The 13,581-nt window shown below is 41.8% G+C and overlaps 1 protein-coding gene and 1 pseudogene across 1 annotated transcript; one reads left to right on the top strand and one right to left on the bottom strand.

Moving 5' to 3' along the window:
• Positions 1-3,333: 3,333 nt before the first annotated feature.
• LOC102838581 (zinc finger protein 420-like) lies at positions 3,334-6,264 on the top strand. The gene is made up of 4 exons (XM_006877565.1): positions 3,334-3,401; positions 4,995-5,332; positions 5,417-5,965; positions 6,260-6,264. The coding sequence occupies exons 1-4, from the start codon at positions 3,334-3,336 to the stop codon at positions 6,262-6,264; spliced, it is 960 nt and encodes a 319-aa protein (XP_006877627.1).
• Positions 6,265-6,596: 332 nt separating this feature from the next.
• LOC102838210 overlaps positions 6,597-13,581 on the bottom strand; it is a 43,328-nt pseudogene continuing 36,343 nt past the window's right edge.

Below are 13,581 nucleotides of genomic sequence, written 5' to 3'. Positions count from 1 at the left end.
TGTGTCTGTGTGTGAGATGCATCTCTTGCAGACAGCATATTGAAGGATCTTGTTTTCTTATCCATTCTGCCACCCTCCGTCTCTTAACAGGTGCATTCAATCCATTTACGTTCAGTGTAATTATCAATAGGTCTGCCCTCTGAACAGCTCCGCTCAAGCCCTGAGCGCCACGCTCTGCAATGGGCCGGGCAGTCCCCGGGGTGGGAACCAAGCACAGGTGGGTGGAGGCTCAAAATGCTTGTAACTCCTCAGCAGTTTAATTTTTTAAAAAAGCAAGCTCATAATGTTAAGGCCTAAAGTTTTATGTTTGCCCAAAGGCTGTCTGTCTACCAAGTGGGGGGCCTCCCCTGTGTGACACCACCCCTGTATTCTCCGGAGCCCATGTACCTGGCCTGCCCGGTCAGGGAAGCGCCGGAAGTCCAGTTGGGGTTTTTAAACATCATTCATTGTTGTTATTGTTAAGTGCCATCAAGTTGGTTCCAGCCCATAACAACCATGTGTAGGGTTTCTAAGGAGCAGTTGGTGAACTTGAACTGCCAGCCTTGCAATTCAAACCGACTTTGCAGTCCAGCACATTACCCCACAGCGCCACACATGGTTGTACTAAATTCCCCAGATCTCTGTCATATCTGATTCTGGTTCTGATGCCTCCTGTGTCTGTTCAAGGAATGGGAAAAGCTGCCAATCCTTTAGTCTTTCCCAGTTATTAACTAGCTGATCTTGTTTTATTCATGTGATTCATGTTTTGTTACTTGTCCTCAGGGGTCTTATGGAAGGAGGTGAATTTGCTGTTATTTGCAGTGAAATAAATGTAGAAATGAATCTTTCATTTATAGAGAATTTCTTCCCCTTCTGCTCTGTTCTCTGCCTCATAATATACAGAAATAAGACTGGGCAGATCATAGTCAGATGGTGGTGTGATAAGGTTATTGTTATAAACATTGTTAAATGTATGACATAACATGCCCACATTCCAGAGCTAAACATAGTTATTGACGAGAGTAATACTAACAGCCCAAATCCAGAGTACAAAACTGAACCGTGACCTCCCTATGAACCCTCAGTTCCTGAGGCCTGTCAGTGCTACCCACCCTTCGGTTCACCTGAGGTACTTTGATGTGTGTTTTTAGGACTCGGTGACCTTTGAGGATGTGGCTGTGGTCTTTAGCCCAGAAGAATGGGCTTTGCTGGATTTTTCTCAGAGGCAACTCTACAGAGATGTGATGATGGAGACTTTCAGAAACCTGGAATCAGGTGAGGATGGTTTTATTTTTCTCATTTACTTCTCTAGTGAGTAACTCATCAACCTTCTAGAATTTGGGTTGCGGATTTGAACACATTGGCAACTGTGACAGGTGTTGTCACTGCCCTTATGGTTTACACTTTCGTGACTTAGTCATGAGACGATGGTTTTAGTGTTAAATTAGCTGTGTATCTTGTTAAAAGCCTTGGGGTTTTTCAAGTGTAAATGACAGCTTTGACTTCAGGGCAAAGAGAAATTTGTGTCTTGACACCTCATTTATTACCAATTTGAAGTGATTATTTTGGCAAAAATAAACTCACATTTCTCCATCTATGAAGATCCTGGAGACTAAAGTCTTAGCTTATCATAGAGAAATGTGCTTATTGATCCACCCATTATGATTTGCCCTTCCCCATGAACACCATGTCAGCCACACTAATATTTCTTCCTGAGAAGCAATGGGAAAGATCTCAGGAAAGTTAAAAAGGACTTATCCAGGTCTTTAATGTCAGGGACCATCACAAAGGCAAGAATTTGCATTAGGCAAATCTGCTGCACAAGACCTCTCTAAGTGTTGAACAGCAAAGATGTCAGTTTGAGGACTAAAGTGCTCCTGACCCAAGCCATGGTATTTTCAATAACCTCATATGCATGCAAAAGCTGGACAGTGAATAAAGAAGATGGTAGAAGAATCGATGCATTTGTGTTTTGGTGGTGTTGTTGTTAAGTGCCATCGAATCAACTCCGACCCCTAGCGACCCTGTATAGGGTTGTTGGAGGAGAATATTAAGAGTACCATGGCCTGTCCAAATAATAAACACATCTGTACTGGAAGTAGTGCAGCCAGAATGCTCCTTGGAAGCCAGGATGGCCAGACTTTGTCTCTCATGCTTTGGACATATCAGGAAGGACCAGTCCTTAGAAGAGGACATCATGTTTGGTAAAGTGGAGGGTCGGAGAAAAAGAGGAAGACCCCCAGTGAGCTGGGTTGGCACAGTGGCAATGAGCTCAAGCGTAGCAATGGATGTGAGGTTGGCGCAATGAGCTCAAGCGTAGCAATGGATGTGAGGTTGGCGCAGAACCAGGCACTGTTTCATTCTCTTGTGTATAAGGTTGCTATGAGTTAGTACTGACTTGGTGGCACCTAACAACAACAACAACAACAACTGGTATGGAATTACACTTGAAGAAATCAACGTTAGATAATCTCTTGCTTTGAGGAGGTGGAGCTTACATACATGTCTTTTGTGTTTGTGGGAAAAGACCTCCTCTCCCTTTTCTTTTTTAAATATTACTTTTATATTGTTAAGTGCCGTTGAATTGGATCCAACTCATAGCTATCCTGTATAGAGCTTCTGAGGAGCAGCTGGTGGGTTTGAACTTCTGAGTTTGTTGTTTGCAATCCAGTGTTTATCGTACAGCGCTACATTACCTTTACATGCATACCTTATTAGCCATACTGTTTCATTTTGCTCTCCTAATTTCCCCTTAATGTAGTAGTTACGAATCAGGCTACTTACTAGCCTCAAGCACAGCAGTTCAAACCTACCAGCTGTTCCCCAGATGAAAGATGATGTTTTCTGCTCCCGTAAAGATTTACAGCCTCAGAAACTGTACAGGGTCTATGAGTTGGAACCGACTCCACAGCACATAACCACCACCACAGTTTGTCCTTAATGAGATGGAGTAACACAGTGGCAGCAGAAGTGGGTTTAAACTTGTAACAGTTCTGAGACTAGTGCAGAACTAAGCAGTGTTTCATTCTGTTGGACACAGGTTCACTATGGTTTAGAGCCAGGTCTGTGGCACCTGACAGCAACTATAACAATCACACTCCACTGACATCTCCATCACTCTCTGTTGTCTTTAAAGTATTTCGTAATAAATTTCTTTTCCTTTTGATCATTGCTAAAGTCTCGTTAACAGCCAAATGTCTCCAAATAAGTCTCCTTCACACGTGCCTTGTTCTTGATAAAATTTCCTTACTGTTAGTTTCATCTTTTGAAACTTCACTTAAATTTATTTGGTTAGTTTCTAAACAGGATAATAATGGACAAATACTTTCCCTGAGGAATGATTCCTGGTCCTCCATGCTTGGACAGATGTGTCAACTGGACAGCACTGAGTGTCAGTATGACGACCAGACAGGACTTATGAGGTGAGTGTGTTAGTCACATGACCGTGAATGATGCCTCAGGAGTGTGCAAAAGTAGGTCTAAAGTGGTTTGTTCCCATCATTTTCACAATGCTGTATTTCCATAAATGTGAATCTGATGTTAAGTATTTGAAACATATTTCCCTTGTCCCAAATTATCAGAAAGCTTAATTTTTTAGAAATAATGTGACTGTAATTGTAGTGTCCTTTGTAAGATGATTAAACCTATACAAGACATGCCAATTTAGCACAGAAAACAGATTTACTGCTTACGGTAATTAAAATGATAACAAAATGGTAACTTAATTCTAACAGCCTGGTTCCTATTTTTAACAGAATGTGTACAGTAGAGAGTCTCTTTGAAACAAAAGATGGTGACGTAACTAAAGGTGAAGACGATAATCAGTGTGGAAAAACTTTCAACTGGATTGAAAATCTTACTGGTTTCAGCGGAATCCCGGCTGGAGTAAATCCTCTTGAATGCTTTGAGTATGGAAATGTCTTAACGGATTATTCATCATTAAGCATCACACCATATCATACCCTGGATACAAACCAGGAGTGTATAGGAGAGTACAGTTTTCCTTCTTACCTAAAACCTCATGTGAAAGAGAATCTTTGTTATTATAAGGGTTATGTGAAACCTTGTGGTTATTCTTTATCTTTCACTAAACATGTAAGAAGTCAAAGTGGGGAGAGACCTTATGAATGTAAGGAATGTGGGAAATCCTTTAGCCATCTCTCTAGTCTAGGTAGACATATAAGAACTCACAGTGGTGAGAGGCCTTATGAATGTAAGGAATGTGGGAAAGCCTTTAGCTCTTCCTCGTCCCTCACTTCACACATGCGAACTCACACAGGAGAGAGGCCTTACATATGTAAGGAATGTGGGAAAGCCTTTAGTCGGTCCTCACACCTCACCACCCATATAACAACACACAGTGATGAGAGGCCTTATGAATGTAAGGAATGTGGGAAAGCCTTTAGTCGGTCCTCACACCTCATTACCCATATAACAACACACAGTGATGAGAGGCCTTATGAATGTAAGGAGTGTGGGAAAGCCTTTAAGCAATTTACACAACTCACTAGACATGTAAGAATTCACAGTGGGGAGAAACCTTATGAATGTAAGGAGTGTGGGAAATCCTTTTGCCAGTATTCACAACTCGCTATACATGTAAAAGTTCACACTGGAGAGAAGCCTTATGAATGTCAAGAGTGTGGGAAATCCTTTAGTCGGTCCTCACACCTCACCAGCCATATAGCAACACACAGTGAAGAGAGGCCCTATGAATGTAAGGAATGTGGGAAAGCTTTTAAGCAGTTTGCACAACTCACTAGGCATGTAAAAATTCACAGTGGAAAGAAGCCTTATGAATGTAAGGAATGTGGGAAAGCCTTTTGTCAGTATTCACAACTTGCTATACATGTAAGAGTCCACACTGGAGAGAAACCTTATGATTGTAAAGAATGTGGGAAAGCTTTTAGTCGGTTCTCACAACTCACTATCCATCGAAAAACACACAGTGAAGAGAGGCCTTATCAATGTAAGGAATGCGGGAAAGCCTTTAAGCAGATTCCACAACTCACTAGACATGTCAGAGTTCACAGTGGAGAGAAGCCTTATGTATGTAAGGAGTGTGGGAAAGCCTTTTGTCAGTATTCACAACTCACTGTACACATAAAAGTTCATACTGGAGAGAAGCCTTACGAATGTAAGGAATGTGGGAAAGCCTTCAGTCAGTCTTCACACCTCAGCACCCATATAACAACACACAGCGAAGCGAGGCCCTATGAATGTAAGGAATGTGGGAAAGCTTTTAAGCAATTTGCACAACTCACTAGACATGTGAAAATTCACAGTGGAGAGAAGCCTTATGAATGTAAACAATGTGGGAAAGCCTTTAGTCGGTCCTCACACCTCACTACTCATGTAAAAACGCACCATGAAGAAAGGCCTCATGAATGTAAGGAATGTGGGAAAGCCTTTAAGCAGTTTCTAGACCTCACAAGACATCTAAGAGTTCACAGTGGAGAGAAGCCTTATGCATGTAAGGAGTGTGGGAAAGCCTTTAGTAAATACTCGAAACTCACTATACATGAAAGAATCCATAGTGGAGAGAAACCTTATAAATGTCAAGAGTGTGGGAAAGCCTTTAGTCGGTCTTCATACCTCACTACCCATATAAAGACGCACAGTGAAGAGAGGCCTTATGAATGTAAGGAATGTGGGAAAAACTTCAAGCAGTTTTCACAACTCACTAGACACGTCAGAGTTCACAGTGGAGAGAGGCCTTATGAATGTAAGGAGTGTGGGAAAGGCTTTTGTCAGTTCTCACAACTCACTAGACACGTAAGAATTCACAGTGGGGAGAAGCCTTATGAGTGTAAGGAGTGTGGGAAAGCCTTCAGTCAGTCCTCACACCTCACTACCCATATAAAGACACACAGTGAAGAGAGGCCACATGAATGTAAAAAATGTGGGAAAGCCTTTAAGCAGTTTTCACAACTCACTAGACACATAAGAATTCACGGTGGAGAGATGGCATATAATCGTAAAGAACGTGGGAAATCTTTTAGTCAGCTTTCATACCTCACTGGCCATATAAGAGCTCACAGTGGATACAGGTCTTATGAATGTAAGGAATGTAAGAAAGTGTTTAGTTGTTTCACATCCTTCCATAAACATACTAGAAATTTCCATGGAGGTAGACCTTATGAGAATAAGGAATGTGGGAAAGCCTTTAATCAGTTCTCACAGCTCAGTGATCAAATAAGATCTCATGATGAAGTGAACATGCAGTGTAATGAATTACTGTCACAGGACCCTTCTAGCCATGGTCCTATAACTCCCACAGAATGACTGGGTGGCTCTGTGCAAATAAGGTTACGTGTAATCCTGTTGTGGATTGGTCAGTTTTGCCATCCCACTAGGGTTAAAAAAGTCAATCCTAGAGGGGGCTAGGAGCATATCATGTCTTATCCTTCACAAGGTTCCTGTGCTGAGAACCTCCTAGACCCAGGAGATAGACCTTACTATGTAAGCAATGTGAGACAAGAAGCAGTGGAAAACAATGCAGAGAAACCAGTAGCAGCAGAAGCAGGAGACCTGTGCCAGGTAGGGTGTTGGACTGGTTGATGCCCAGAGTGAGAGATACAAGTGCTTTTGGGCAGGAGCCTCCCTGGCTGGCTGATTTACCTCTCATACTTATTGGCACTGCTTTGCTCCTTCCCTTGGAGCTTCTGGTTCTGAATAAGCTTGGGCTAGGGGTGGCAGGTTGCTCAGAGATCACTGCAGGCAGCCCATTGTAGGTATTTGCAAATGTCCAATGTCCTCTTCCACATAACACTAAGCGCAGCCTACCTTCACATGGTGGTGATTTTATAAAATCTGCAGACAAAGCAACCTGTAGCGGACTCTAGAACATCAACAGGGATTTTTGTGCAAAGGGGACACTCATTTCTGGAACCCCTTTGCTTCTCTGGAATTTGCAGTTTTTCTCTAGTTGATAATTTTTATAAGATTTTTTAAAGTTAAAAATAGTAGTTCGCCTTGGCCGTGAGCAGTAGTAAGAGTTTTGACCAATGTGTCCAGTCCTGTAACCATAGTGACAGTACAGAAGAGTCTTCGTCCATCTAAACCATTCCCAGTGAATTCACTTAGTCAAACCCTGAATCCCAGAAACTGTCATTGCTATGTAGGTTTAGAGTCTGCATTCTGTTACTTAGCATAAAGAAGTTCAGATTTGTTTATGTTGATAAATGTATCAAATTTGTTTATTTTTATTGCTATGTAGTAGTCTATTATATACACATATTTCAGTTTGTGTATTCACCAGTGGGAAGATGTTTGAGCTTTTTCTTGCTTTTATGAATAAAACGGTTCTAAGCATTAAATCATAGATTTGTATGTGTGTGTGAACATGGGCATCATGTATATACCCTTATCAGTGTTAGCTGTATGTCTACCTATACTAGAAACTGCAAATCTTCCCCTGCCCCCACAGTTTCTCCTTTTTATACTGTTTATTTTGAGGCAAAACTGTTCACAACAAAACAAACATACTCCCATTCAGCAATTGTTGTACATATAGTTCAGTAACATCGGTTATTTTCTTTACTTTGTGTTCCTATTTTATCTCTACTTAAATTGTTTCACCACTATTAACATGGGCTCATTGCCCTACGAACCTGTTATGTATGCTTTAGAGTAGCGTTATTGTTTTCAAATAGGCAATTCTTTAAAACAGTGTTATTGATAGAATTGGGTCCCCTTAAAAATACAAGTCAGTGTGGATGGGTCATGATTTATGATTCTCAGTAGTTTGGTCATTCCCCATGATGCGATCTGATATGATAAACCAATAAAAGGATTATGAGTGGGCTGCAATACCCTTAACCCTATCACAGCCTTCACTGATGTTAGGGCATATCCTGGGGTATGGCCTGCAACATCTTTTATCTTGCAAAAATAAAAGGAGAGAGAAGTGAGCAGAGAAAGAAGGATCTACTAACATGAAGAAAGAAGAGCTTGGGGTGGAATGACTATGGTGACCTTGCACAGTGGCACTCCTAGATCCATGGAAAAACTGATGGTGAGACACATGGACATCAAGTAATGCTGGGCCCACAGATGCTGAAGGAGGCACGGCTCTTTCTCCAGATCTGGCGCTTTGAATTTGGATAGGTATTGGCCATTTGGAATTTGACAATAATATAGTTTACTATGCCAGAATGGTGTCACATTCATCATCAAAAAGTACATTTCAAGATCTTTCTTGAAGTACAACACTGTTTGTGATAGGATGATATCCATATGTCTACAAGGAATACTAGTTAGTACCTCTATTCAAATTTATGCACCAACCCCTAAAGCCGTGATGAAACCATAACAGTATTAAAGAATTCTATCAACTTAAGTCGAAATTGATCAAGCATGCGATAAAGATACATTAATAATTACTAGTGGTTGGAAAGCAAAGGTTGAAAACAGAGGAAGGATCAGTAGTTGGAAAATAGGAATTTGGTGATAGAAATGATGCTGAAACTTACATGATAGAATTTTTCAAGATCAGTAATTTTTTTGCTCTAAATATCTTTTTTAAAGAATATAAAAGCTGATTGTACACATGGACCTTAGCAGATGGAATAGGATACACAGGAATCAAATTGACTACATTTGTGGGAAGAGCTAGTGTTCAGTATCATCAGTCAAAGAAAGGATCAGATTGTTGTTGTTAGGTGCCATCGAGTCAGTACCAACTCATAGGGATAGACTCTGAAAAAGATCATTTATTTATATGCAAATTCAGGCTGAAGCAGAAGAAAATTAAGTCCATGAGAGCCAAAATAGGACCTTGCATATATTTCATCTGACTGTAGAGCCCATCTCAAGAACAGATTGTATGCTTTGGGTCATGACCAACTATGGACACCAAAGGCCAGAGACTTGGATGAGGTAAAAAAAACAGTCATACAGGAAGAAAGCAAAAGATCATTTAAAAGACACGAAAGAAAGAAAAGACAAAAATGGATGTCAGAAGAAACTCTGAAACTTGCTCTTTAGCATGTTGTTGTTAACTGCCATTGAGTTAGTTCCAACTCATATAAGACCTCTGTATAGGCTTTCCAAGGAACAGCTGTTGTAGTTCAAACAGACCTTGCGGTCCAGTGCTTATCCAACAGCACTACACCAGGATAGAAAAACTAAAATGAATAGAACAAATGTAGAAGTAAAAGAGCTGAACAAAACATTTGAAAGGGTATATTGAGAAGACATGCTCAAGTATTACAATGAAATGAGCAAAAGCCTAAAGTTAGAAAACCAAAAGGGAAGGACACATTCAGCGTTTCTCAAACTGAAATAACTGAAGAAAAAAACTCAAGCCACAACTTGCGTTTCTGAAGGACTTCTTGGGCAAAATACTGAATGATGCAGAAAGTATCAGAAGATGTAAAGAATACGCAGTTACTGTACCACAAATGCGTGGCTGATATTCAACTATTTTGAATGGAAATATATGATCAAGAACTGATGATTGTGGTGGTTGTGAAGTGCCATCGAGTCCGACCCATAGCAACCCTGTGTAGGGTTTCCAAGGAGCAGCTGGTGAGCTTGAACCACCGACCTTGCAGTTGAAACGACTTTGCAGCCAGACGCATTAGCCATAGCACCACACCAATGGTGTGAAGGTAAAAATCTAAGCTGCAATGAAGACATTGGCAAAAAAAACAAAACCCTCACAAAGCTCTAGGAACTGAATGAATGAATACAAATTGAAATCTTTCAACAAACAGAAGCAGCACTGGAGGCACTTGCTTATCTATGTCAGGAAATTCAGAAGGCCAACAGATTAAAAGATCCGTATCTGTGTCCATTCAAACAAAGGTGACCCAACAGAATGCAGAAAATTTCAAGCAATATCATTAATATCACATGCAAGTAAATTTTGCTGAAGATAATTTAAAAACTTGCAGCAGTACCTTGATAGGATGCTGCTAGAAATTCAAGCTGAATTCACAAGAGGACGTGGAATTAGGGATATCATTGCTGAGGTCATGTGGATCTTGGATAAAAACAGACTATCAGATGTTTGTGCTTTATTGACTGTGCAAATATTTGTAACTGTGTGGAACCTGTCCAACTATGGATAACATTGTGAAGAGTGGGTGTTTCAGACACTTAATTTGCTCAAGAGGAACCTGTACATAGACCAAGAGGCAGTTGTGTGAACAGAACAATGGGATATTGGAAGCATAGGAAATAAGAAAGAAAGAGTCAAGGAGAGAAACCTGGGAGGGGGTACACAAAGTCAGGGGAGACAGAGAGCCCACCCACCCCTTACATATTGGCGTATTAAGGCGCGCAGTACGCTCCTGGGTACAGTGGTGGTCGGATCCCAGAGCTTTTGGCAGCCTTTTAATGGGTGGAGTTATGGAGATATTCCTGTAACCGGAAACTACTTGGGAGAGGGCCTCTTGGTGTAACAAAGACTTTCAGGAGCCCAAACCTTAAGCGCAGCTTTAATTGGTGGCATTATGGGCACAGCTGCAAGCATTTTGTTGATGAGGAACAGAGTCCTTCAGAAAGATTTAAAATCAGGAAAGGTGTTTGTTAGCTTTTTCCTTTCTTTATACTTACTCAGTTTATACTGACTGAATCAACAGGAGGCCAAATTACTGAGCTCTAGAGCAAAGGAGCTCTGGTAGCATAGTGGTTATGAATTGGGCTGCGAGCCTCAGGATCAGCAATTCGAAACTACCAGCTGTTCCGCAGGAGAAAGATGAGGCTTTCTGCTCCCATAAAGATTTACAGCCTCGGAAACCCTGCACAGGGTCTCTATGAGTCGGAACCAACTCCATGGCACATAACAATAACAACAGAGCGAAGATGTCAGCTTTAAGACAAAGGTGTGCCTGACCCAAGCCATGGTATTTTCAATTACCTTATATCAGCGGTTCAAGCTCACCAGCCGCTCCTGGGAAACCCTATACAGGGTCTCTATGGGTCGGAACTGACTCGATGGCACTTAACAACAACAACATATGGATGCGACAGCTGAACAGTGAATAAGGAAGACTGTAGAAGAAGTGATGCTTTTGAGTTATGATGTTGGAGGAGAATACTAAAAGTGCCATGGGCTGCCAAAAGAACCAACAGATCTGTGTTGGAAGAAGTGCAGCCAGAGTGCTCCTTAGAGGCCAGGATGGCCAAACATTGTCTCTCATATTTCAGGCATATTGTCATGAGGGACCAGTTGCTGGAGAAGGCTATCATGTTTGGTAAGGTAGAGGGTCAGAGAAAATGAGGAAGACCCCCAGTGAGATGGATTGGCCAGGTGGCAGCATCGATGGACTCAAGCGTGGCAACAGTAGTGAGGTTGGCCCAGGATCAGGCAGTGTTTTCTTCTGCTGTGTATAAGGTCGCTATGAGTCGGTTCTCACTTGATGGCAGCTAACAACAAGAACAAGAAATTATCCCAAGCCCAGAAGCCAAGGTAGCGGGAGTCCCCACCTGGATTCACCACAGCAGACTGAAGAAAGCCTCATCGCCATAAGAAGTTGAAACGGACCCTACAAACCCTCACAAGGTAACACTGAACGTACAACCCTCCCTGCTTCAGCCACAAACCCGGAGCTATGCTTGGCCGAAGCATGAGGATGTCCACAGTGGGACTCATTTTAACTAGACTTTGTTGTTGTTAGGTGCCATCAAGTCGGCACCAACCCATAGCGATCTTATGCACAGCAGAACGAAGCAATGTCCGATCCTGGGCCAACCTCACTACTGTTGCCACACTTCAGTCCATCGATGCTGCCCCCTGGCCAATGCATCTCGTCGGGGGTCTTTGTCTTTTTCTCTGACCCTCCATCTTACCAAGCATGATACCCGTCTCCAGTGACTGTTCCCTCCTGACAATATGTCCAAAATATGAGAGATGAAGTTTGCCCATCTTGGCCTCCAAGGAGCACTCTGGCTGCACTTCTTCCAAAACAGGTCTATTGGCTCCTTTGGCAGCTCATGGCACTTAGAGTATTCTCCTCCAACACCACAATTCAAAGGCATCAATTCTTCTACGGTCTTCCTTATTCAATAAACTCACATGCATATGAGGTTATTGAAAATACCATGGCTTGGGTCAGATGTACCTTAATCCTCAAGCTGACATCTTTGCTCTTCAATACTTTAAAAAGTTCCTGTACAGCAGATTTGCCTAATGCGGTACGTCATCTGATCTCTTGACTGCTGCTTCCGCGAGTGTTGATAGTTGATCCAAGAAGAATGAAGTCCTTGACAACTTCAATCTTTTCTCCATTGATAAGAATGTTGTTTATTGGTCCAGTGGTGAGGATTTTTGTTTTGTTTACATTGAGATGCAATCCATACCGAAGTCAGTGGTCTTTGATGTTCATCAGTAAATGTTTCAAGTCCTCTTCACTTTCAGCAAGCAAGGTTGTATCATCTGCATATCGCAGGTTGTTAGAGTCTTCCTCCAACCAGTCGTAGAACCCAGCTTCTCTTATTATTTGCTCAGCATACAGATTGAATAAGTATGGTGAAAGAATACAACCTTGTCGCACACCTTTGTTAATTTAAAAACATTCAGTGTTCCCATGTTCTGTTCGAACAACTGCTTCTTGGTCCAGGTATAGATTCCTCATGAGTACAATTAAGTGTTCTGGAATACTCATACTTCGCAATGTTGTCCATAGCTTGTCATGATCCACACAAGCCTTTGTGTAGTCAATAAAGCACAGGTAAACATCTTTCTGATATTTTCTGCTTTCAAGCAAGATCCATTGGACATCAGAAATGATATCTCTCGTTCCACGGCCTGTTCTGAATCCGGCTTGAACCTCTGGAAGTTGTCTGTCAATGTATGATTGTAGTCATTTCTGTATTACCTTCAGCAAAACTTTATTCACTTGAGGTATCAAAGAGATTGTCCAATGATTTCCACATTCCATTGGGTCACCTCTCTTTGGAATGGGCACAATAGTTGGCCAGATAGTTGTCTCCCAAATTTCTTGGCAGAGATGAGTGAGGACCTCCTGTGCCGCCTCACATTCTTGAAAGATTTCAATTTTTATTACATCAATTCCTGGTGCCTTGTTCTTTGCTAATTCCTTCAATGCACCTTGGACTTCCTCCCTGAGTATCATTGGCTCTTGATTATAAGTTACCTCTTGAAACATTGAACATTAATCATTTCCTTTTAGACTTTGGGGAGTGGGAAAGGGAGAAATCTATGTCATCTATACACCCACACCACCAAGGTGGGTGAAACAGTAACCACACTACTCTTCTAAAAGTGAGGGCACCCACCTGGTAACTGAACCAATGGAACTGGGGTGGCTCTAACCTCTCTTGCACGTCAACAGACGCAGATACGAAATGCCATTTATCAAAATAGATTAGCTGTAAACTAAACTACTTATTGGTTGTGGAAGGAGGAGGGGTATGTGAGAAGGTTAATTTTGCTAAGTGCTGCATACAAGTTGTTGTTGTTAGGTGCCATAGAGTCGGTACCAACCCATAGCGACCTTATGCACAGCAGAACTAAACACTGTCTGATCCTAGGCTAACCTCACTACTGTTGCCATGCTTTGCCATCTATGTTGCCACTTGGCTAATCCATCTCATTGGGGGGCTTCCTCTTTTTCTCTGACCCTCCACCTT

This window comes from Chrysochloris asiatica, unplaced genomic scaffold, assembly GCF_000296735.1.
Source record: "Chrysochloris asiatica unplaced genomic scaffold, ChrAsi1.0 scaffold00530, whole genome shotgun sequence".
In the NCBI taxonomy this organism is placed as follows: Eukaryota; Metazoa; Chordata; class Mammalia; order Afrosoricida; family Chrysochloridae; genus Chrysochloris; species Chrysochloris asiatica.
This window is presented reverse-complemented; position numbering and strand designations above follow the sequence as displayed.

Excerpts from the sequence above, each read along its gene's own strand:
- LOC102838581 (XM_006877565.1), top strand. The coding sequence starts at position 3,334 with ATGCTTGGACAGATGTGTCAACTGGACAGCACTGAGTGTCAGTATGAC. Across the intron at positions 3,402-4,994 it reads GACCAGACAGGACTTATGAG|ACATGTCAGAGTTCACAGTG; the intron begins GTGAGTGTGTTA and ends ACAACTCACTAG. Across the intron at positions 5,333-5,416 it reads GTCCTCACACCTCACTACTC|ATCTAAGAGTTCACAGTGGA; the intron begins ATGTAAAAACGC and ends ACCTCACAAGAC.